The sequence below is a fragment of the Amia ocellicauda genome, chromosome 12 (genome assembly GCF_036373705.1).
Source record: "Amia ocellicauda isolate fAmiCal2 chromosome 12, fAmiCal2.hap1, whole genome shotgun sequence".
Classification (NCBI taxonomy): Eukaryota; Metazoa; Chordata; class Actinopteri; order Amiiformes; family Amiidae; genus Amia; species Amia ocellicauda.
The window spans coordinates 8,801,469-8,827,340 of NC_089861.1; the positions used below are offsets into that span (position 1 = coordinate 8,801,469).

The window sequence follows — 25,872 nt, forward strand, 5'->3', positions numbered from 1 at the left end:
CTGTGAAGGCTGTTTGTGGAGTAGCTCTATTAAGACCTGAAGCTTATGTCAGCAATGCAGTCTAATTTAATTTACCTGTCGTTGCAATACAGTCAAAACCAACAAATGCATAGAAGCAGGTGGCGGCTCCTGCTAGGGTGCCTCCGACTCCATAGGGCATAAAACCCCCAACACCAAAATCACTGGTAATGTTACTGGTTAGAGACAGGTTTCTGAGGAAGGAAACACATAATATAGTCACAATTTTCTTTAACTGTCAGAATATCCATATTGTTGCGTTTTTCTCAATTTTATTAATAAGTTTAGGTAGGTAAGTAGGTTGAGCACATGATTCTACTGTCACAAGGACACACTCAGACAGGATGGGATTGAGCTGACCTAAGACTATTGCTTCTGCTTATCAACATTATTAATTTGAAGGGAGAGAAACTAAATTTAAATATGATTTATTACTAATTTAAGGGAGATAAGCAGAGACTTAGTTTATTATTAAAATCAAGCATCACAATATTAATCATACACGTTAATAATGATTAATATAAATATGTTATAGGTCTTCATTCATTATTGTTACTGCAGTGCAACAATACTCAGTTTAGCAATGGTGCAGTCTGATTTACATATTAATATCATTGTGTTTAAAGGCAATTTTAAAATCCATCTTAAAGTGTTGAAGATGAAGCCATATGGTCACCCAGCCTCTACGATAAAGCTCCAGTAAAAATATGTTTGCTGTAAAATATATATATATATATATATATATATATATATATGTTTTTTTTTATATGAACCTATCTTCAGTTCATCATCCACTGCATCACACAATAATGGTTCAGAATGTAGTATGTATGTTGAAAGCTAGTACATTTGTATATTTGTACTTTGTGCCACAGGACAGATCAGGATGGACAAATACAAGGTATTGAGAGTTGTGGGGGTTGTTTAAGTGTAAAACATGGTCCGAATGTTTCCAATGAAGAGTAGAATTACGGGTACAATAGAAATATATAAACATGTATCATAAATATGTAAGTTTTCCATATTTTTGCTTTGATTGTGTATTCAGGGGGTAAAAACTAAACAATGTCAGCAACTTACTGGGTAGCTTATTTCAGACCCCCATAACTCTTTTTGTAAATAAGTATCTTCTATTTGGAGAGTTACAGTAAAACTTAAGTTTACATTTCTTCCCAGATTTGTTTTTTTATTCAAATAAGTTTCTGAAAAAATATTGGAATATGTCACTGTAACCCATAAAATGTATTTGTTTCTTGGTTTTCTTTGTTAAGTGTCCTTGGAGTCGATTTCTGATTGATGTGATGAACACTGCTAAATAACAGTCAAATCCCCTCTTCACCTGCTTTGTTCAAGATTCAAGATAAATATCCTGTAAGTAACATAAATTAAATCCTATACCTTGGCAAGCCATGCACAACTACTTACTACTGTTTGAATTATTCATCATACCTCGTCAACGCAGTGAAATTAACAAGAACTTCTTCTTTTATCTTCCAGTTCTCTGTATCACCTTTCACAAAGCCAGCAATGATGACAAACACAAGCACCAGCACATTGACAGCTGTGAACACTTTGTTGACCCAGGCAGACTCCTTCACTCCAAACGAAAGAAGCCCTGAAAGAATTATGGGTTTAAAAAAATATATTAAATCAGATATTGACTGATACTGGTATTACGATACACCATCATGCACGGTAGTGTACAGTGTATGTAGAATTAATATAATTCTTTTAAATCCTTAAAGCTGCTGTTTATTTGATTAAGTCAACTCTGCATTTCTTTACATGATCCCATCCCGCAGGTTTTAATTTGTGACATCTCCAACACTAAACAGATGACATGCTCTACATTAATAACAGCAGTAGTCTGCATAAAAGTTCAAAGTAAATACTATTTGTTTCCTTTACGAGAGTATAACACAACTAAAATGATTAAATATGAATTTTAAATAGGTCACAAAGTATTGTGTATACCAGTAATGTATGCTTTTCTACATGATCATTTTCTTTGGAAGTACCAGTGAGGAAAACAACACAGATTTTAAGAATGGATTCATATTTATCCACATGAAAGGACATTACAAAATGATTACAGATTTCCACTGTAAAATGTTTCAAATAAAAAAATATATATTCTGAAAATGTGGAATGGACAAGTTAATCAGGATAGCCAGAAAAGTGCAAAGGCACAATACATCTATTGTTGACTAATCAAAGACTCTGTTATTCAGCCAATAGATAGCAGAGAAACTAGTAGAAATATGTTAATACAAGAAGGTCAAATGTTAACATTTGGTTATTCGTTTAGTAATATCTTTGACTGGAGATTCTACATAAATAGAATTAGAAATGTACACCCACTTTAACATTTTTCACACTTTGTTGTGTCAGTGCTTCGGTGTTTCATGCATTTAACTGAGGATTGTATCCACTTATATATACACCATAGTCCACACTGTGATGGGGAAAAAACATGTTTTATTGTGAAAAAGTATAAAAATAATAACAAAAATCTCCACCCCTTTGAGTTAATACTTGGTGGAAGCACTTTTAGCAGCAATTACAGCTGAGAGTCTGTTGGCATAGGTCTCTACCAACCTTGTACCTAGATATTGGCAAAATTAGACTATTCTTCTTACAAAACTGTAAAAGCTCTGTCAAGTTTCTTGGGTAATGTTGATGGACAGAAATCTTGAAGTCATGCCACACATTTTGATTGGATTTAGGTCGGGGCTCTGACTTTGGCCACTCAAGAACATTTACCTTTTTGTTCCTTAGCCACTCTAGTGTAGTATTGGCTTTGTGATTTAGGTCATTGTCCTGCTGAAAGTTGAACTTCCATCCCAGTTTCAGCTTTCGTGCAGAGGGCAGCAGGTTTTCCTAAAGGACATTGCTGTACTTTGGTCCATTCATTTTCCATTATTGACAAGTGCCCCAGTCCCTGCCGGTGAAAGACATGCCCAAAACATGATGCTGTCATCACCACAGTAGGGATGTCGTTTTTTGGGTGATGCTCTGTGTTGGGTTTGCGACCAAACATAACACTTTGCATTTAGGCCAAAAAGTTCCAATTTAGTTTTGTCAGATCACAAAACTTTTACCACTTGGCTACAGAACCTCTGGAGTGTTTCAGTTGGGCTTTCTTGAGTAATGGTTTATTTCTTGCCAACCTGCCATACAGGCCAGTGCTTGGAATAATGTTGCCACATGCACACTTTGACCAGTCTTGGTCATAAAAGAGTGTAGCTCTTCAAAAGTTGCCTTTGGCATCTTGGTAGCCTCTCTGATCAGTCTCCTCCTTGCTTGGAAATCCAGTTTGGAGGGACGGCCTGATCCTGGCAGAGTCTTGGTGGTGTCATACACCTTCCACTTCTTAATATTCATCTTGACCATGCTCCAAGGGATATTCAAGGCCTTTGATATCTGATATTCAACAACTTTGTCCCGGAGGTCTTTTGAAAGCTCTTGATGCTCATGGTTCAGTTTTTGCTTTGAAAGGCACTACCCAGCAGAGGGAACCTACAGGAACTGCTGAACTTATCCTGAAATCATGTGAATCGCTAAAATTTAGCACAGGTGGAGGCCACTGAACTTGGTGTGTGATCCTGTGTGAAGGCAACTGGTTACACCTGAGCTAATTTAGGATGGCTATTACAAGGGGAATGGACATGTATCCCAACAAGTTATTTCAGTTTTTATTTTAAAAAAAATCTCCAATTTCTATAAAAAAAATCCACTTGGAAGATGTGGGGCAGGATGTGTAGATAAATGAAAAAACAAAACAAAACTATTTTAATGCATTTTACTGTTACTGCTACTATAAAGTTTTGACCATGTTGTGAAATGACAACATAAATCTATAATAATAAAGTATTTAACTGAAGATTTATAAGAATGTGTTTCTGACATAAATCATTAGTATTGTATATACGTTGCAGCATTGAATCTGCCACAACCAATCCACAACCCTACAGCATCTTTTCTAAAATGATGTGCCAACAATGTGTGTTTGCTGGGTAGTAGATTCATAAGGATAAACCATAAAGACACTGTATGTAATGGGAGCTGCTGGTGTGTGTTGGAGGTGGGATTTGACCACTAGACCACTCAGGATTTCAAGATGTCTGCTGTCTTATTGAGTTCTACATACGTGGATTCCTCAGCATTTCACTACAAGTTTTAGAAAATTACTCCACACAGGTGCAGTATGTAGTTAGTGGAACAGAAAACAGCACTTACCTGCCAGTAACAGTATAAGGCATACTGCAAAGAAGTCTGGGTACTCAGCCAATCCAGGGGAGTTCATTGGAAAGTATGTGATGAAGAAATGTCCGATCCGTTTCCCTAGAAGCTCATCAAAAGTGCCACTCCAAGCCCGTGCCACACTGGAGGTTCCTGTGTGAGCAAAAACACTACAATTAAACAATGAAAGGCCACTTCTGTTTTGTCAAATCCTTCATGTATTATCTCCATCTCCTCTTTAGTACATTTAGTAAATGGTAATATAACTTGGCGTATTTAAAAATAACTTAGCAACACTGTAGTTGTGTCAGAGAAAGTACTATACTTTGTCCCATCTGCCAATTGCAATCTATAAGCACAGCATTAGATGGGGGTTCACTTTAGTTAGAAGCAAGATTTCTCTGTCAAATAAAACGTCTTCAAATAATCGGATTATAATTTGCCAATGTTACTGATTGCAAAATGTCCTGCTTACAACAACATAATCTATGACAGGAGTTTTATAAGATCATCCACCTGGCTGACATTTTACGAAGCCAATCTGGTATGGTTCTTAATTCTCAAGCCTTAATACATTAAAAAATGTTGAACTTAGAGCATTTGTTATGTATTTAGACCAACTGAAGTCAATAATTCACAACTACATGTTTTTACATATTTTAAAAGAAGAACTCAATGGAATGAAGCAGTACTTGCATCAACTGTTATTTTTTGTTTCATTTGAACCTTTTAACTAACTCACTCACTATTTGATAGTGTACAATTTGTTCAGCTCATCATTTGCTTTGTACTTGCTTTGTAGCTAGTGTGTAACAGTCTATGAACAAATGCAAGCACATGATAGTTTTAACATTGAAATCAGTTAATTCAGGAAAAAAGCATATTTAATGGTTGATCTTCCAATCCCATCCAACAGGTGTCACAGTCAGCTTCAACCAAACAATAACATTTTGAAAGGCGAATAATTTGTCAGTGTAATATCTACCACTTTAAAATAAAAACTGAAATGCTATTGAAATCTATAAGAAACCAAGCAATATCTGACATCTAACTAAAGCCTCTTAAAACAGTCCTGCAGGGGTCACTAACCACAATATCCTGCTTATAGACTTGGCATAACATGGTTGACTCACAGTTCATTATACTAAGAATATCATAGCTACCCAGCTGATTGGATATCATTTGTCTTCCAAAAACTTGCATTTTGGAAGAAATTAATTATTGTGGCATCATATCAGGTGATCTAAACAATTATTTATTTATATAATAGTATAATGAAAACTGTATATGAACCCTTTAAACAAATCTTTTATACAGTATTTCTTTCCCTGTAAGTTGGTTTTAAACCCATTTTGCCCACTCACCTATTACATAAGACAAGATTAGATTCCATCCTGTGATGAATGCCCACAATTCACCAACAGTTACATAACTGTAGAGGTAGGCAGAACCAGTCTTTGGTACACGGGCACCAAACTCGGCATAGCATAGCCCTGCCATGACCGATGCCAGTGCAGCAATCAGGAAAGAAACGACGATGCTGGGCCCAGAGTTTCCTTTGGCCACTTCTCCAGCCAACACATAGACACCTGCTCCCAGCGTGCTGCCCACTCCCAAGGCAATGAGGTCCACAGTGGACAGGCAACGGCACAGCTTGGAGTCCTCGGAGTCCATGTCCACTATCTTCCTCCGAATCAGGCTTCGGGAAAACGACAGCACATGATGCAACATCTTGACTTCTGCAAGTGAAAAATGATTACTAATGTTATTGTTGATGTTATCATCATTATCATTATTAAGTCATTTAGCAGACAAATGGCTTTAAACATATTAAAATAACAAAGGGCAGTATTCTAAGTTAACATCTGTTTTCCCTAATGTGTTTCTTTTTTTTTTTTTTTAAGTGTACCATTTTTTTTATCTTAAAAAATGTGTGGCAAAGTTCAGTTGAGATTATAATGTTATGAATAAGGACCAAAGTTCTACATATACACATCATTAAAAGGGTAACAACTATAAACAAATAATAATACAAAATCAGTCTATAAGTGTAATCTAAGTTTCTAATGGTGGTTTTCTGTGTGGCAGAGGATTCTTCTTTCTACTTAATGCAAACCCTCCTCAGGTACTGTGTTTTTAATTTGTGATTAGCAAAGATTTGGTCAGTCCTTAATGTACAAAAAAGGTTATACGATCTAAAGGAATGAACCATGTGATGCCTTAACATGTTTTCAGTTGTTTTGATACAACAACACCATGTCTGTGGCAATGGTAGATTTTTACAGAAAGCATAACATCTAAAATTTTCTTTGAAATCATTAAATATATAATACCAAGAGATACTAGTCCAGTCAAAATGCATCCAGTTTCTTCCCAAATACTTCTTCCCAAATATTTATTGTAGACCCTTCTTAACAATTTCAGCTTCAGTGAAACTCATTCTAACTCACATTTATTAAATTAGAGCATTTGTATATTATCTACAGAGCAGTGCATCTATGTTACCTACATTAATAAAAAATAAAATACACATCTGCACACATATTTGCCTAAATGGTAACATATTTCCCAAACTACCTGTGCAAAATGCAAAGCTAGATCCTCAAAGTACAGAAATCCAAATTTGTTTGGTAATGGTGAAGTTACATTTTTTCGTTTTTTATTTCCCAGACTGCATTCGTCTACATAAACAGTGATATGACCATAGCAAACACAGCTTTCTCTGGGTGCTGTTATTTTCATATGAGAGGAGGGGCAGCAGCAGTGAAGATGATTGGACTGTGGAGTAAAACCTCCACAACAGTGGGCTGTTTTAACTTCTAACACGTCTAGTCAGAATTGCAGTAATAAATCACATTCCTCCCTTCTTTTCGTCAGTGTGCCTGGCCAATGCCGTACTTCAAATTCACTTAATGAATGTATAGCAAAAACACTGCTGAAGTTCTATCTATTCACAGCACATTCCATTAAGGGTCTCCTGCACATAGCCACTTACAACCTTAAAATTATGCGTTTATGCAGTGATTTCTTATATCACACAACCTGACATCACACGAGTCTGGAACCAGGCATTTAAAACACAACATCCACGTTCTTGGGATGATTTTTTTAAAGTTTCGTCTTGACATTACTTTACTTTTTTTTTGTATTTAGATTCAGACCATTGCAAGAAATGGGCAACCTTGTGACTTTAACAGCTTGCCTCATTTAGTTTCCACTGTCAGTAATAATGTGATTAACCCTTCATATCATCAATAGCCTTCATTGTAAAAAATATATAAAAGAGTAAATATAAATAATTATTTAATAAAGCTTTTTCTAATATATTATTATCATTAATAATGAAAAAAACACACAATACCTATTTTAATTGTGATTTAGGCACACAGACAAAGACAACAACCTATCTAAGAAGAAAAAGTTAAAGGTTAAAGGTTAAATATACTATATATACTATAAATAATTTCAATGAAATTACAAAAACATCTTTGTATATTATATTTTTTTACTCCTGTGACAAATTCACTTAAAAAAATAGCTAAATTAGTCATACTACTAAGACAAATGCTAAGAAACAGATTATAAGAAAGTAGATATTTGGCATAGCATCATTAGAACATTTATTTTATTAGTCTTTGTTGGTATCAAACAATATTCAATATAATTCATGTTTAAAAGGATAACAACAAGATTGTAAAGGAATGAGTCTCAATGCCAATCTGTAAACTTAGTGCCACTGAAGTTTCCGTCTGTGTTCTATCAATCTTAATTAAAATCGTTTGTACATGGAAAGGCAAATCGAGAAGCTCTCACAGAGAATTTTATATTTTGTTCTTCATATGAAATGAAACACTGTCCAAATGGAATTTGAGCCCCTGGAACTCTGGCTTCTGCCCAGATATTTGACAAGCTCTGCTATCTACTCTCCCATCTCCTCCCAAATGACTATTATCAGATTATTTGTTCAGGCTTGCAATTTGCATGGAAAATATATTTATGTCGGACTTAAAAGTTCAAGCTTTGTGAAATACAATTATATTCTCCAATATAACCATACTTTATTGTCACAATTACAGTTAAGTGAAGGCTTGGAGAATATGCATGTCGGCAGAAGAAGACAGTTTAGAGCAAAGTGTATGGCTCATGGTGAGTTTAATGCTGGCAAAGACCTGGCAGGTACAGTCCAAAGCCACAGAAGACATTTTAAAGAATAATAAAACTTTGGTTTGAACATGTATTCCATGAAGTGAAGGGGGTCATTCAGGACATCTTTAATTGTTGAGAACATTGTATTATAATAAAAAATCCTTATTATAACATTTAAAGACTTACCAGTAAGGACATTATACATTGGTGCAAAACCATAGTCAGATCAATTTAGTTAAAATGTCAGAATTTATTACAAGTAAATCCTTAAAATGTTTTATAAGACAGACACATCTGAAATCTGAAAACTCATACAGGCAATAAATATGCAGCATCAGCAAAGGTTTCTTATTATTTTTTATAATCTCAGTTTTGATACACAAAACAACTATTTTGTAGTATCACTGATGTGTTCTGGGAGTTATTCTCAGTATTACTGACTGTACTGAACATTTCTACATGGAGATTTTGTGTTATGTTATGTTTAACACATAATGTGGTTTACTTTCTATGTTCAGCAATGTGCACTTAAGGAATCTTTTTAAAGAAAACAGGACTGAAAACACAGGCAATATTTTCTTCTTCAGTTGTTTCCCCAAGTGTAACTAACTAAACTTATAAGGGTTAAAATGTGTTGTCAGTGTCACATTAGTTGTCTTACTTACTTACATAAATATTTACACACACCCACATGCATGATCTTCACCTAAGAATACATTTGTACTACACATTTTACAGATTAAAAAAATAATAATACAAACAAATTAAAAATTGTATTTATCAACAACTGCACAAGCTATGAGATGGGAAAAGGAAAGTCGTACTTACCACTTAAGTTGACTCATCAAAAAAGAAAAAATGGTAAATACACGTGTGTGAATATTTCTGACAGTGGAAATATAAGCAAAACGGACAAGCTACACAAAAAGCGTGGCTATTTTGCAAATAACAGTCTACAAAAATAAATTAGTAAATAAATGTTCATTTTCAATACTTCAGCTCAGTTCAAATGCCCATAACTGACATGCTGCACCCACGAGGAGCTATTTTTATTTCTCCCTTCATTCTATCCAGCTCTCTTTTGTCTTAATATATTATACCCCTGGCCTCTGGCTGTGCAAGACATTGACCAATACGGCTTCACAGCTGCAGAACTGGCAGGGAAGAGTGATTTGAATATCCTGGCTCTCTCTCTTGTCAGTGGGAGGCAATGTCGTGCCAGAAAGGCTTGGTCTTCTGTTACTCCTCATCTCGCAGAAGGAAAGCAAACCTCAGAAAATGGAACCTCACATTTCGGCAGATTTCTAATGCACACACAGACGATGCAGACCCAGCAGATGAAGTGCTTACTGACCACTGATAAATGGTTAGCCAACTGACATCAACAAACATTGGAACAAACATTACTGTTTATCTAGCTCAGCCAGGAAGAGCCGCTAAAAGCACGGAAGCTGATTGGCCGGGTGAGGGTGGAGGAGCCAAGAAGTGAGCAATTTAACAAATGTTGCATTGCACAATATTCCATTAACCAGGAGAGCGATTATTGAAAGGTGAAAATATGTGTTTTTATCTGAAGACAACTTTAAACACTTTCTTAAAAAATATATTTTAAAAAGGTTGAATACTTACAAAACTGCTGTACTCAGCTAATTTGGATGACCAAATATGTATAAATGTAACAACCTGAATAAAAATTGTCAGGATACGTAGTTCTGATGATATGGGCTCTGTTTCATTGTAACCAGGAAAAATAATTTAAATAATGGTGGTGTGGTCCACTTTAACATTTGCTTGTACATCCACCTGTTCTACAATTGTGACAAACCAATTCACAAAACAGTATCCACTGCAATATCAAGTCTTCTCCAAACTGAAATTATAACATTCATTTCTGTAGGTCCCCAAACACAACAAAAAAAACACTTTAGGTATAGAATGTATTTGCTCATATATAAACACTGTGTATATGTTATTCTCAATGTATAAATTGAGTTACACACAAAATATAAATACATCTTTGGAGACCCCCATCTACACCTAATGGAGCACTTTGTAATGCTGATGTGCAACACATATTGCGTTTAATTTAGAGAGAAAAAACTGTTTTATATCATCATCATTATCAGCCTAATTCAACTGCTGGATGAAGGCCTCCCCAAGATGTTTCCACTTGCTTCGATCTATAGCTTCTCTTTTCCATGTCACACATGTGGTAGTCTTCTAGGTCTTTTTCAATCTCTTGGCATCAATTGCATACCTTCCTTTGTCCATCTTTAATCTCTTTTAATATGTCGAGTCAACTACCATTTTCAATTTTCAATTTTAACTCTTTCAATGATGTCACATATTTTTGTTTGTTTGTCTATCTCTTCTTGTAATTCAAATCATGTACCTTCCAATGCGTCTTTATGTCATCTGCAGTTTCTATACAATTTTTGCATTTAGTTTTGAATTTTCAGAGTCAAAAGTTATTGCTGGTAGAATGCAACTGCATGCTGTTTCATCCAAATATACTTCATCCCTTTTTCACTCTTTTCTTGATTTCTTCAAGTTTCTTCAAGTTTACTTAAAGAAAGTTTACTTAAGTTTACTCTTAAGATTATTTTAAGTCCAGTTTTCTTGCTTACATCTAAGAGAATTTGAAGCCACTGGTCTTCAGGATTTTTTGCAAGGAAAATTTAATAAACTCCATTTATCTTGATTCCTTTTTCTTCCCCATCCAAAGTCTTGAACACTTCTTCAAGAGTTGTGGAGAGATTGTGTCTTCTTGATGTACTTCTTTGCAGATGTTGATCTTGCCAGCGTCTTGAAGGATTGTTGATGTGGCACTGTTGTAGATATATAGACTGGTGACAAATTAAAGGAAAAGCCAACATAAAGTGTCTCAGTAAGGTGTTGGGTCACCACAAGCCACCAGAACAGCTTCAATGCTCTTGGCACAGATTCTATGAGTCTCTGGGCTCTACTGGAGGGATGAACACCATTCTTCCAAAAGATATTCCCTCATTTGGTGTTTTGATGATGGTGGTGGAGAGTGCCGTATAACACGTCAGTCCAAAATCTCCCATAGGTGTTCAGTGACTCACATCGTTTTCAGTTCACCCATTCAGTGACCCCTCATGCCCTGTGGATGGGGGCATTGACATCGTGGAAGAAACCACTCCCATCAGGATAGAAATGTTTCACCATAGGATAAAGGTGATCACTCAGAATAACTTTGAAATTATTTGCAGTGACCCTTCCCTCTAAGGGGACAAGTGGACCCAAACCATGCCAGGAAAATGCCCCCCACAGCATAGCAGAGCCTCCAGACCCCCTCGCTGTAGGGGTCAAGCAGTCAGGCCTGTACCGTTCTCCTGATGTCGCCACACATGCACTTGCCCACTTGTCGAGAATATGGGGAAGAATGACTCATCTGAACATGTCTGTAGACCAGTGCCTATGGTTTTGCACCACTGAACTCTCAAATGTGCATTTGTCTTTGTAATGAGGAGTTTATGCACTGCAACCCTACTATAATATCCCTCCCTGTGTGGTTCTCAACAGACTGTTCTTGCTGACACAGTCTGATCACATCCTGCATTGACATTCTCAGTCACCTGGGAAAGAGCTGCTGTTCTGTTTTTCCTTACATATCGCAGTAATACACAAGCATCATGGTAATCAAATGTGTGCTTTTGACAACAATTTCCAACCCTATTTACTGATGTCTTTCCCATAGATCTAAATGCAGAGTCAGTATTTAGTCAGTATTCCTATTGAAACACTAGCCAGTCTTTGTGACTGAAGCCCCTAGCATTCGTGCCCCAATAATGACCACTCTTTCAAAGTCACTAGGATCCTTTCTTCTTGCCATCTTTTTCCAAAATCAAGGTCAACTGGGCCCGCTCAGCATTTGTATACATGCCACAGAGCATGATAGGATGTTTATTGCTTAATTGTGTCATGCAGTACACCTATTTGGAGGCATCTGCATTCAGTATGTTCCTCCACTCATTTATTCAGGTTCTTCCTTTAATTTGTCACCCATCTGTATATTTAATAGGAGTTGTACATGCTTCCTCAATGTTTTGATTTCTTAGAGTTCTGATGACTGAGTTTGTATACACTCACCTAAAGGATTATTAGGAACACCATACTAATACTGGGTTTGACCCCCTTTCGCCTTCAGAACTGCCTTAATTCTACGTGGCATTGATTCAACAAGGTGCTGAAAGCATTCTTTAGAAATGTTGGCCCATATTGATAGGATAGCATCTTGCAGTTGATGGAGATTTGTGGGATGCACATCCAGGGCACGAAGCTCCCGTTCCACCACATCCCAAAGATGCTCTATTGGCTTGAGATCTGGTGACTGTGGGGCCAGTTTAGTACAGTGAACTCATTGTCATGTTCAAGAAACCAATTTGAAATGATTCGACCTTTGTGACATGGTGCATTATCCTGCTGGAAGTAGCCATCAGAGGATGGGTACATGGTGGTCATAAAGGGATGGACATGGTCAGAAACAATGCTCAGGTAGGCCGTGGCATTTAAACGATGCCCAATTGGCACTAAGGGGCCTAAAGTGTGCCAAGAAAACATCCCCCACACCATTACACCACCACCACCAGCCTGCACAGTGGTAACAAGGCATGATGGATCCATGTTCTCATTCTGTTTACGCCAAATTCTGACTCATCTGAATGTCTCAACAGAAATCGAGACTCATCAGACCAGGCAACATTTTTCCAGTCTTCAACTGTCCAATTTTGGTGAGCTTGTGCAAATTGTAGCCTCTTTTTCCTATTTGTAGTGGAGATGAGTGGTACCCGGTGGGGTCTTCTGCTGTTGTAGCCCATCCGCCTCAAGGTTGTACGTGTTGTGGCTTCACAAATGCTTTGCTGCATACCTCGGTTGTAACGAGTGGTTATTTCAGTCAAAGTTGCTCTTCTATCAGCTTGAATCAGTCGGCCCATTCTCCTCTGACCTCTAGCATCAACAAGGCATTTTCGCCCACAGGACTGCCGCATACTGGATGTTTTTCCCTTTTCACACCATTCTTTGTAAACCCTAGAAATGGTTGTGCGTGAAAATCCCAGTAACTGAGCAGATTGTGAAATACTCAGACCGGCCCGTCTGGCACCAACAACCATGCCACGCTCAAAATTGCTTAAATCACCTTTCTTTCCCATTCACACATTCAGTTTGGAGTTCAGGAGATTGTCTTGACCAGGACCACACCCCTAAATGCATTGAGCAACTGCCATGTGATTGGTTGGTTAGATAATTGCATTAATGAGAAATTGAACAGGTGTTCCTAATAATCCTTTAGGTGAGTGTATACTGAATCAAATACTTTCTCATAGTCAATAAAGCTCAGGCACAGAGGAAGCTCATATTCTCTGCCTCTCTCTGATAATCTGTATATGACCCATCATATTACATACACAACTACATCCTGCTTGTTCTCTTGGTTGGTCCAGTGTGTCTTGAAGTGAAGTGTTACTACCTTTGTAAATACTTTGTATAAGATGGGAACAGGGGCGGCGGCAGGGTTTGGCTTGGTTGGGTTACAGCCCCACCAAGAATCGTGTTAACCCCACCTTAGCCCCATCATGGAACAACCAAGAATATCACCAAGCAGAATAAGCGCCAGCCAGTTCCATTTGCGTCACTGCGTCATTGCTGCGTGAAACTGCAGGCGTTAGCACACAGTGTAGTCTGAGCCAAATTAGTTAACGTTAGCTAACGCTAGCTAGCTAAGTAATTTGGGAAATTGTAACATTGCTAACATTATTATGGATCGAACCCAACACAACAACGGATTGTGCCCCCTTTGAAAATGTAAATGGTGAGTTTGAATATATTTTAAATAATAGGGTTGATTTGTGCTGACTTTGTCGTGTTTTATGTGGTCTCGGCGGCCACCTGTTGAGCTCCGTTAACTACTGTAGCTCTCTCTCTCTCTGTCTCTGTGTCTCTCACGTACTTTCTGTGTGTGTGTGAGGAGTGTGACGCGTGATGTACAATGCGCTGGGTTTGTAGCGGACAGGTTTGCCAGACAACATGAACGAGTTGAAATAGCAAGAATAATATTGCCTAAACTCAGAAGAAGTGACTGTCCATGTGTGTTGCTCTCGATGTAATTTTGCATGTGAAAAAAGGATGTCATGTCAGTGCAGTCATCTAATCCAGCGTCAGTTTTCAAACTGTGGTACAGTGCGGTCTGGTACTCCGACTCACCGTATTTCACCGTCAACCCCCCCCCCGGGTCAAAAAGTTTGGGAACCCCTGATCTAACCCATAGCAGCCTAAGGCCGTGTGTCCACCAAAGCGTTTTCTGCAGTTGAAAACGCCAGGCGCTCTTCTGAAAACGCCCAGCTGGGAGCGCTTCAGAGCTCTTTGGAGGCGCAGCGTTGTTTCAGTGCTACCTAATGTAGCAGATAGTTTGTGTTGCTAACAAATACTGAATGTAAAAATGTCGGCACAAGGTAGAGGGAAGGCTGAAGCACGTAGAGAGAGAGGACGGACGGACGGTGTGGTATTTGTCCCGCCCCTCCTCCACTCTGATTGGACGACTGGGTAAAAAGTGACAGTGACGAGCGCTGCATTTTACCCAAAGTTGAACATTTTTCAACTCTCGGCGACCAGAAGAAAACGCCCAGCGCTCAGCGCTCAATAGACACGCAGTGTCTCGTCACGCTGCTGGCTTTTTAAAAACACGGCGCTCGCATTGCAAACCAACGGGAAAATACGCTGGCCTCAGGAAAAAACACTTTGGTGGTCCATTGTGTGTGTATTCACATTGAAATTCAGATGTTGATTTGAGCCCCACCACTGTATGGATTAGCCCCAGCATAGTTTAGCCAAAAAAAATACTCTGCTGTCACCAATGGATGGGAAGTAGATTAATGGGCCTATAGTTCCAAAAATATAGACCAAAAATCCAATGGTCTGTGCTTTAAAAAAACACCTAATGATTGAGAATTGCTACAATATTAGTCATATTAATGGGTAATATATTAACCCTAACGCACCACTGAACATAATGATTCAAGTTACAGCATGGAAGACAAATCCAGTGCTTCTGTAGTTTTTCAACTGTGTATCCACTATTCAGGACATTACTTCATATCATGAAACTCTGAAATAGAAAACTTCCACCATTATTTTGGTAAATAAGCATAAGACCATAATTTTGGGAAACCGCACAAGTTGCCCTTATTATTAAAGGTACTCGTGTTTGACAATTTAAAGAAGTGTCACTCCACAGACATCTGGTCCTGCTGTAACATTTCCAAGCTACGGAGCACAAGCACTGGGCTTTTGCACTGTCTATCTGTTCAAAGTGACTGTATTCAATCCTCGGGCTTCACATAGCTGGTCAATGACATATTACAAAGCAGTCAGGAAAGAATAGTAAGAAAAGGGTGTTGATTTCTTTATTGAACTTTATTTAAGCATAACACGATTCTTCACAATAAACCGCGCTGAGCTTTCACAGACAAAGTACACTGAATATCTTTTCAGGCGCACTGGATATAAATAATCCCCTGCTTATTGATGGGAAACTTGAGTGTGTGCTCCAAGACTTTATTAACTACCACGCACTTCTTCCAAAGTTTATTCAGCAACTGCTCTCCATCTCTTCTTGTTGATTCCCATCTCTATAGCAGATTTAGGTTAATCTGAAAGCAGATGGAATATGCTGCTCTGAACTAAACCTTGATTAGATATTCTGAACTTGTGCATTATGCACATGTGTTTGTGTTATTTTTAATACCTGTCTTGTGTTCTATAATAATTTGTTCTCTGACAGAAAACGTGGCTATTTTCTAAATTTTTGTTGTGGTGCAATATTTGCTCCACTAGTTTTATAAATAAAATAATCCTGCTAATGCAGTGCATGTGTAACATCTAAAATAATATTAATTTACTGCTAAATATAATAGAAATATTAAGCTATTTCCCTTTGCTTGCAGCAAAGAAGCAACAAATTATACATTGTTTTGAAATCAGACTCCCTAATTTTCCCATGGTAAAATGGCTCGTGAATATGCCTTTCTTTCAGATTCAACTCTTTGGCAGTAATGCACAATGAATCTGGACTGCAACCTTTGGAGAGCTGACAAACACAAAAGCACCAGGGAGCACCCACAAGTTTAAGATGGCTGGTTTCAAAGAAGAAATGCTGACAAATTCAAAAAAATGAAATGGCTTTTGCCAAACTAACCATGGTGTGAGGCAGCAAGTGTCCTGGAGAAACAAAACTAAACAAAACAAAATATTTGTGTCCATGTGTAAATAAATGTGTTTATTGAACATATCCTGAACTGCATATCTGTAATACTTTTAAACTGTTATAAAATGCATTCAAATTATTTAAAGTCAGTATTATTGTTATTTGAATAAATTGTGTAATTCAGTATTGGATCAATATTAGGTTCCTAAGCATCAATTAGCAAGAAGCATAATTAATAGGGCCCTGTGTTTTCTGCAACCTGCATACTAAGGCTGCACACCACTTATAATACATTGTTTGAAGGAACAGATCATAATAATTCAAATCTATAAGTATTGCATTTCATTTGAATCTAAATAATTAAATGGAGTGTGGCGGTATCTTTCATTACTTCAATGTGAATCTTAAGAAATGCTGATGTTTTACCGTGTATTTAAAGTATTAAAGCTCAAACAAATGTAACATTCTATTGATATACACACATACAGCTCTGGAAAAAATTAAGAGACCACTGCAAAATTATCACTTTCTCTGGTTTTACGACTTATAGGTATTTGTTTGGGTAAAATGAACATTTTTGTTATATTCAATAAACTCCAAATAAAAATATTGTCATTTAGAGCATTTGTTTGCAGAAAATGACAACTGGTCAAAATTACAAAAAAGATGCAGTGTTGTCAGACCTTGAATAATGCAAAGAAAATAAGTTAATATTCATTTTTAAACAACACAATACTAATGTTTTAACTTAGGAAGAGTTCAGAAATCAATATTTGGGGGAATAATCCTGATTTTCAATCTTGGCATGCTCTCCACCAGTCTTTCACATTGATGTTGGGTGACTTTATGCCACTCCTGGCGTAAAAAAATTCAAGCAGCTTGGCTTTGTTTGATGGCTTGTGACCATCCATCTTCCTCTTGATTACATTCCAGAGGTTTTCAATGGGGTTCAGGTCTGGAGATTGGGCTGGCCATGGTCTTGATCTGGTGGTCCACCATCCACACCTTGATTGACCTGGCTGTGTGGCATGGAGCATTGTCCTGCTGGAAAAAGCAATCTTCAGAGTTGGGGAGCATTGTCAGAGCAGAAGGAAGCAAGTTTTCTTACAGGACAACCTTGTATGTGGCTTGATTCATGCGTCCTTCACAAAGACAAATCTGCCTGATTCCAGCCTTGCTGAAGCACCACCAGATCATCACCGATCCGCCACCAAATTTCACAGTGGGTGTGAGACACTGTGGCTTGTAGGCCTCTCCAGGTCTTCGTCTAACCATTAGACGACCAGGTGTTGGGCAAAGCTGAAAATTGGGCTCATCACAGAAGATGACCTTACTCCAGTCCTCTACGGTCCAATCCTTATGGTCTTTTGCAAACCTCAGCCTGGCTCTTCTTTGCTTCTCATTGATTAAGGGCTTTTTTCTAGCTTTGCACGACTTCAGCCCTGCCCCAAGGAGTCTGTTTCGAACCGTCCTCGCTGTGCATTTCACCTTGTCCTTGTTCTTATGAACCACCGTCTTTGAAATTTTAAGGATGGAAGCAACCCGACACTCACTGTATCTCTCTGCCAGTAAAGCCAGAATTGAATCCTTCTTTTCCTCAATCAAAACTTTCCTTTTCAACTGTTTTGGCATAGTCAATAGTTATTTCTTGATTCCAATTACTTTTGAGGTACTACTAGCACCATCCAGCTGATCCTATTGCAAGAGGACAGTGATGACCACAGCAGTGGTTTTTAAACTTTACCTCATTAAATAAGATTTGGTTCAGGTGATCACCTAATCTGTGGCTCATTCAGTAGAATGAGGTTTGCTTGTGTTGGAATTCAACAGACACTGGAATGGACTGGCTGCCATACATGTAGAGATGCTGATTTAAGAAAAAATTGCAGTGGTCTCTTAATTTTTTCCAGAACTGTATAACTTTACATGTGCGTACGTTTGTAATATTCTAAGGTACCGAACAATATCTCTGTCTAAACCTGGAATCAATTTGATAAATGGAATGTACATAGATTACATTTGTGACTAGTATACAAGGATCCATTCAGTATTAACTAGGGATGTGATGGAGCTGACAGAAATCCACATCCGCTGAATGCAGATTTCTGTCAACTCCGTCACATCCCTAATTAATTTTAGGGATTTTAAATCATTAAATACGACAAATGCGAATGCGAATGCGGACATAGCGTATTTAGGCATTTTGTATCTTCCATTATTACTATAAACTCAATTTGCTACAGTTTTTATTTTAAAAAATAAATAAAAAAACACATTTTATTTAAATGCTGTAAATGTGAAATAGAGGTGAAAAAACATCAGCTCATAGTCCTAAAATTTAATATAATGGAGTACTTGTATTGCTATTATTTCACTGTTCAAATAAACAGTTGCATGAGTCTTCAGACATTTTGAATTAGCTGTTCAGATGCAAAGGTTAGTATTCAACATGGTTTTTAACATGTTCTTAACATGTATCTAATACTACTATAACTAGTCACTTTACTACTTACATGTAGTTTAGGCTAGTAGTTGTATATTACATTTCAAAAACACAAGCAGCTCTACTTTGTTAGGCAGTAGCTGCTGCAATGAGCATCACAGGGGAGTTGACATGGAGGGGTTAACTGTGAATTGATGATGCGCGGGCATGTTTGGCATCAGTTAGGTGGTCAAGAAAAAACACCCAGAGAAGGATAGAGTACCCAAGTATTCAAGTGAATGATGTAAAAATTAGGAAAAACTAAACAGCACACCCATTCCAAATATAAACAGTACTAGTCTTGTATATCCTTAAATAACCGTATTGTAGAAGTGCAAGATTTCAAGGTAAAGTAAGTTGCTGATGGACATGTCATTGTTAGCAATGTTGTATTTTATGTTAATAATAATGTGCAAAGTTTTTTTTTTGTATGATCATTATGTTTTCTATCTTGTGGGTCTGTTGTGCACCGTTAGATACTTTCCATCGTGTTGTAATCCTACCTTTAAAACACTATTACAAAGTATTAAAGCCGCAAGGCACATCTACCGGTTTAATTTGAACATGCTGTCATGACAGCCATGGATTCCATGATGGAACAGAGGAGACTACGTGGGGACTTGATCCAAGTCTTCAAAATCATGAAAGGCATTGACCACATCAAACCAGAGGAGCTTTTCCAGATCAGCAGGGACACACGCACCCGGGGACACAAATGGAAATTGGACTGCAAGGCAATCAAGACAGAAAACAGGAGACACTTCTTCACACAGAGAGGCGTCACAATCTGAACAAACTCCCCAGCTATGTGGCTGAAGCTGAAAATTTGGGAAGTCAGACTGGATAGGATCCTTGGATCACTCAGTTATTAATGGATACCAAACGAGCACGATGACCGCAGGAGACCTGTACGTAGAGCTAATTTGTGAGTGGGTTAAAACACACACGTCAACTCCGCCATAGATACCACCAACATTCACTTTGTAGGGTGGTAGATCAAGATACACTTCAGCCGATCTTGTAAAGACAGGTAGTCGATACTGGTTCATGTTCCACAACAACATGCTTTTCTATCATTGAATTATAGTTTCACCAAAATATGTAGTCACCTCCAGTGGTGTAGTTGTAGAATAAAAGGAGCAGATGCTGCACACAGTTTTTATATGAATTGTTACATTAATAAGTGGGCTTATTCTCATATTATTTCATACAAATACACAGCACAAGGAAATGTACAAAAGTTCGAAAAGAAAAGTCCCACTGGGAAACGAACACATCTTCTATTTCGCTGTGCAAACATTCATTTAACACAGACTATCATTATAAGTTTCCTCCCAGTATTCCAAAGCATTCCCGGAGTTTCCTGGTCAATACGCAGTTGCCGCTGGGAAATGAAGTTTGCTGATATGAGTTTTCGAGTTTAAAAAATACACATGCTCAGCATTGCGTAGAAATCTAATAGACGGAACCGAAAAGGGGGGTGGGAAGTTTTGTTTGGACTATTGTATCCTACACAAGAGCAGCGCTCCGACAGCATTACAGCCCTATCTGTAACAATCACATCATCCCTTCTCTCTGTAAAACAACATCTGGACCGTACTGAGTGAATTAGCGGGCTGACTTCATGCATGTGCGTGTTACAATGGTAGACAAAAATATTTTGCTACAAATTCGAATTCGTTTGGTTTAGTATTCGACAGAGTTCGGATTTGCGCGAAGTTCGACATCTGCGAATACGGATTCGAACTTTATCACAACCCTAGTATTAATCTGAACAATGCAATTAAATGGCAGCTACTTTTTCACTAATAATGACAGCACATCTGTTTGTTTTTTATTGGAAACAACCACTTTGTAGATAGGCAAGATCTTCATTAATTCAAACCACAGAACCTTTTATTATCATATTGTTTCCCATGGAAGCAGGCTTCTTTTCACTAAATAGTTTTTGTGTGATAATTATTTCAACTTAAAAGTAAAAAAAACAACCAAATACATTTGGAAAATGGTAGTGGAGTGCCAGTTATAGAGCTGGTCTTTGATATTTAGAAATGAAACAAAAACTGTTTGAGACCACCAAACTATTTTAATATGACCTGATCTGAATTTGAATAAAAGTATCCAAAGGTAAGCAGTGAAAGGTTGGTGACATAGTGTAATAAATCCTTCTAAGTCATACAGCCAGGGCATTTATGCTCCAGTGGAGTATTAATACCTGTTGACTTGCAATCAGCTAATATATGCCTTGGATATCAATATTACATAATTGAAGGTCCTCAATCACCTGTGAAAAAGATTATATCATGGTCATTGCAATATTGTGCATTCATTTGATGTTGTTTAGTAGTCTGCACCACTTAGCTCCACAAGAGTCTACATTTAGAGAAAGATGGCCATGTATGATTGTGGAATTTGTTGTTATTTTTTATAGTACAACAGTGGCATGCCAAATGCAAGGACGATAGTTTCAGAAGTTAAAAATTATGTATGTAACTTAATATACGTATCCACAGTAATAATATCGTAAATGAAACGGATGCATGCATTTGTAGTAATGTAGTAGAAAATGGCCCTCATTAGTTACTGCCTTATCTCTTCAGTGACTTCCTGTAGAACCATTAGCGTAGGTTACTTGTGCAAATGAAAGTCATTACAGGAACACTTAATGGAGATGATATCAAAACCAATTTTCTCCTTGCTTTACCGTCCAAAACAATTTAATTTAGGACTGTTGGTTTACTGCCCATCAGATTGTAAAAGTGAAGTAAAATGTTTTACTATACGGTCAAAATGCACCATAGAATTACTGTACACTAGCTTCAGTATCTGGCTTAGTTAAAACCACCATGCAGCTTCTAATGGATGAATGTATGGATGCATGGAGTACACAGAGATGTGCTGATTGGACAGAGAGGTCACTGGTTTAATGCCTAGAGCCTCAGTGATTCACAAACATGTACCGAAAATGTTCAGCTGCTCTCAGCAGTTTTACTTAGTTAAACAAAGAAACATAATCAACAGACAGATTTGTGTTTGTATTGCCAGAAAAGAAGGCAGTGACCCACATCACTTACCAGTTTAGTCAGGGGGAAAGCAGGTTTACTGATATAAATAAGGAAGAAATACATCTATAATATCATATCCTATCAATGCAAGTAAGTTAATAATAAAAACAATTAAAATATTATAATTATAATAACATGTAGCACTTTGAAATCCATGTGTTTATGCATCCAATTATTACAATATATTAACAATAAAACAAACAACAAAAAAGATTACTATGAAATAGGAAATGCTGTTTTTAATCAATGGTATTCATTAGAAATTGATTCTATAAAACATCAATTGGGCACACAAAACTAATAATAAGTAATGTTTAAAAATCATGAACGTATTGATGCTTCACCAAAACCACACATACACACACACAAATAAAATCCTTGAAATGTATAGTACAATACACTTCGAACAATGAAACATAAGACCCAAACACATCACACCTTAGCCTTCAAAATGTTTTCATATATAACAGAGAGAAGCAGATAGAAAACTCTTGCATGTCACCATTGCTACATATCCATGTTCAAACCGATTACTACTTTTTCTACTACTGACTAAATACAATTTAAAAAATGCATGTCAACTCATGTAATTTCATGGTAACAAATCAAAGGTGACCTTAGCTTTAAAGAAGCACCAACTGACCTTTAATGTTTTGCGAAGCGCAAGAAACCAGGCCTAGCACTGATATTATCAATGTGACACTGTAAAAGCAAAAATAAACAATAAAAACGCTACCATCACACTCGTACAATGTTAAAAGAAGCCTTTTTGAAAAAGTGCCCTGATAGTCCTTCCCAGATTAGATGTCTAGACTTGAATCAGCTTTAGCAGTGCTTGTACAAATTTAACATCCAGACACATTAGTTCCAAGAACATGAGCCAACTCACTATAGACAATGACTAGGGTCCTGCGTTTTCCTATGCCTTACTTTTCCAATTGTAATTCAACTGCTATGCCCTAGATGTCCCTTCAGCCTCCCCAGTTATGTCTACTGAATTCACAATTATGATTCAACAAACTGCACTTTGACTAATTAGAAACAAAAAACGAATTGCAATTAGTCAAAAACATCACAATCAAAACTCATTTAACACAAGCAACAATAAGTATATGCCTGGTATTCTGTACATCGATGGGTATCTTTTATTTTGCACAGCTTGTAATTTATCTTTAGTCCACAATTAGACTGAAATGTGTCACCTTATAAAGCTATTAAATCAACCTCTTCCTGTAAAAAAAAGAAGTTATAAATGCCGACAATGTGATTTTAGTTTTGACAGAGGCATTTGTTTCTGCTAATAATACAGTGGAAAAATATAATCCCCAAAGTACATGCATTTCTGAACAAACTTAATAAATGTGAGATCAATTTCTATAGCATGTCAGCTGAAATGGTAATATCTACCTCAAATTGACAATTGATGAAGATCCATGACAGTGTATCTGTCGTTACTGATGAGTATTTTCTCCAAGGACTATCGGATACCTCCAAACTGAATGTAACATTAGTCAATACAGTCTGGATTACTAATCTGTGGGAGAGGGCAATGTGAAATCGTTAAAGTAAATTTGAATAATGTAACTGGATTTGTCTCCAATAATGCCAGTTATATGAACAAGTCATACAAGGACATTCTTCGAAGGTTACTGCCAAATGATTGACCTGATATTATGGACCAAATTATAAAATCTATGATAAAAAAGGTTATTAGGATCTGAAACTTGGATTCAAAATGATTCATGGTGAATCAAGTAAAGCAAAAAAAGTCTTCTTGGTTATTTGCATGAAAGGTATTTTTCCACAAACTCCATCAAGGTAAACAGCAGTCCAACTGACTGATACTACTTCCATTAGAATACCATATGCATTTCTGAAATCTTTATATGATAATGGATTTACATTTATGTTTCTTTTGCAACAGATGGAGCTTCAAATATGTTAGGACAATAGTCAGGGGTAGCCACCCTGTTATTAGGCATGTTTCCGGATGTCAGAGTAGCACCGCAGTAACCACGGTGTTGAACTAGCAGTTGCAGATGTTGTGGAAGAAGCAAATAAAACAAATGAGATAAATCATACTTTGAGAATCTATACTCTGTACTCTGCCTCACCAAAAAACCAAACCTGAAGAATGCGCCATTGTATTGTGTATACAATTAAACAAGTTTGGAATGCATATTAGGAAACTGTTGGGTTTCTTCTAGCGGTAGATCAGTATATGTTCAGTACATCACAAAATCATGCAGACAATGCTTAGAACTTGCTCCTCACATCGTGCCTTGTGTGAATCCAAACAAGATAAAGATAATAATAAAGTACTAAGGCCTCTTGAAGTGGCCAAGCAACCCAGATATTTGTTTTGGAGACAAATCAATCAAGAACCTTTGTGTTTTCTTCCAGATTTCTTCAAGAAAAAATGTTAGGACAGAATTAAGAACATAAGAAAGTTTACAAACGAGAGGAGGCCATTCGACCCATCGTGCTCGTTTGGTGTCCATTAATAACTGAGTGATCCAAGGATCCTATCCAGTCTGACTTTAAATGTTCCCACATTTTCAGCTTCAACCACATCACTGGGGAGTTTGTTCCAGATTGTGACGCCTCTCTGAGTGAAGAAGTGTCTCCTGTTTTCCATTTTGAATGCCTTGCAGCCCAATTTCCATTTGTGTCCCCGGGTGCGTGTGTCCCTGCTGATCTGGAAAAGCTCCTCTGGTTTGATGTGGTCGATGCCCTTCATGATTTTGAAGACTTGAATCAAGTCCCCACATAGTCTCCTCTGTTCCAGGGTGAAAAGGTTCAGTTCCTCAGTCTCTCAGTAGGACATTCCCTTCAGACCTGGAATAAGTCTGGTTGCTCTCCTCTGAACTGCCTCTAGAGCAGCGATATCTTTCTTGAAGTGTGGAGCCCAGAACTGCACACAGTATCCAGATGAGCTCTAACTAGTGCATTGTACAGTCTGAACATCACTGCCCTTGTTCTCAATTCTACACTTTTGACAATATATCCTAACATCCTGTTTGCCTTTTTATTGCTTCCCCACATTGTTTGGATGGAGAAAGTGAGGAGTCCACATAGACTCCTAGGTCTTTCTCATGTGGTACTTCATCTAGTTCTATCCCTCACATAGTGTAATTATAGTGGACATTTTTGTTACCTGCATGTATTACCTTGCACTTGTCCACATTGAATTTCATCTGCCAGGTGTCGGCCCACAACTGAATGTTATCTAAGTCCCTTTGAATAGCATCTGCTGAGCCACCTATTTTAGTATCATCTGCAAATTTGACAAGTTTGCTAACTATCCCAGAGTCCAGACCATTAATATAGATTAGAAAAAGGAAAGGCCCTAGTACTGATCCCTGTGGAACTCCACTAACAACCTCACTCCAGTTAGAAGCAGCTCCTCTAATCGACACCCTCTGTTCATAATCAACTAGTTCATAATCCATCTACTTACATTACCCTGAATGCCTACAGCTTCCAATTTGAGAATCAGTCTTTGGTGTGGAACCTTATCAAAAGCTTTCTGAAAATCTAAGTATATCATATCATATGTTTTCACATGATGTACAGCTGCAGTTGCATGTTCGAATAAATTAGTAAGACATGATCTGCATCGTCTAAACCCATGTTGACTATCTCCAAGAATATGGTTTTCATTAAGATGCTCCTCTATTTTCTGTCTAATCATT

At 37.4% G+C, this 25,872-nt stretch overlaps 1 protein-coding gene across 3 annotated transcripts in view; it reads right to left on the reverse strand.

The window, feature by feature from the left end:
- The window catches only part of slc7a2 (solute carrier family 7 member 2), a 51,853-nt gene that overhangs the window by 15,134 nt on the left and 10,847 nt on the right, over positions 1-25,872 (reverse strand). For 2 of the 3 annotated variants that reach the window (XM_066718261.1, XM_066718263.1), the window contains exons 3-6: positions 5,625-5,999; positions 4,258-4,413; positions 1,468-1,633; positions 76-212 (exon numbers count right to left, since the gene is read on the reverse strand). In XM_066718261.1, coding sequence (XP_066574358.1) covers positions 76-212; positions 1,468-1,633; positions 4,258-4,413; positions 5,625-5,991 — 826 coding nt within the window. In that variant the 5' untranslated portion in view covers positions 5,992-5,999. Of the gene's footprint in view, positions 1-75; positions 213-1,467; positions 1,634-4,257; positions 4,414-5,624; positions 6,000-9,234; positions 9,757-25,872 lie in introns of those variants that run through there. The other variant, XM_066718262.1, reaches the window with a different exon arrangement.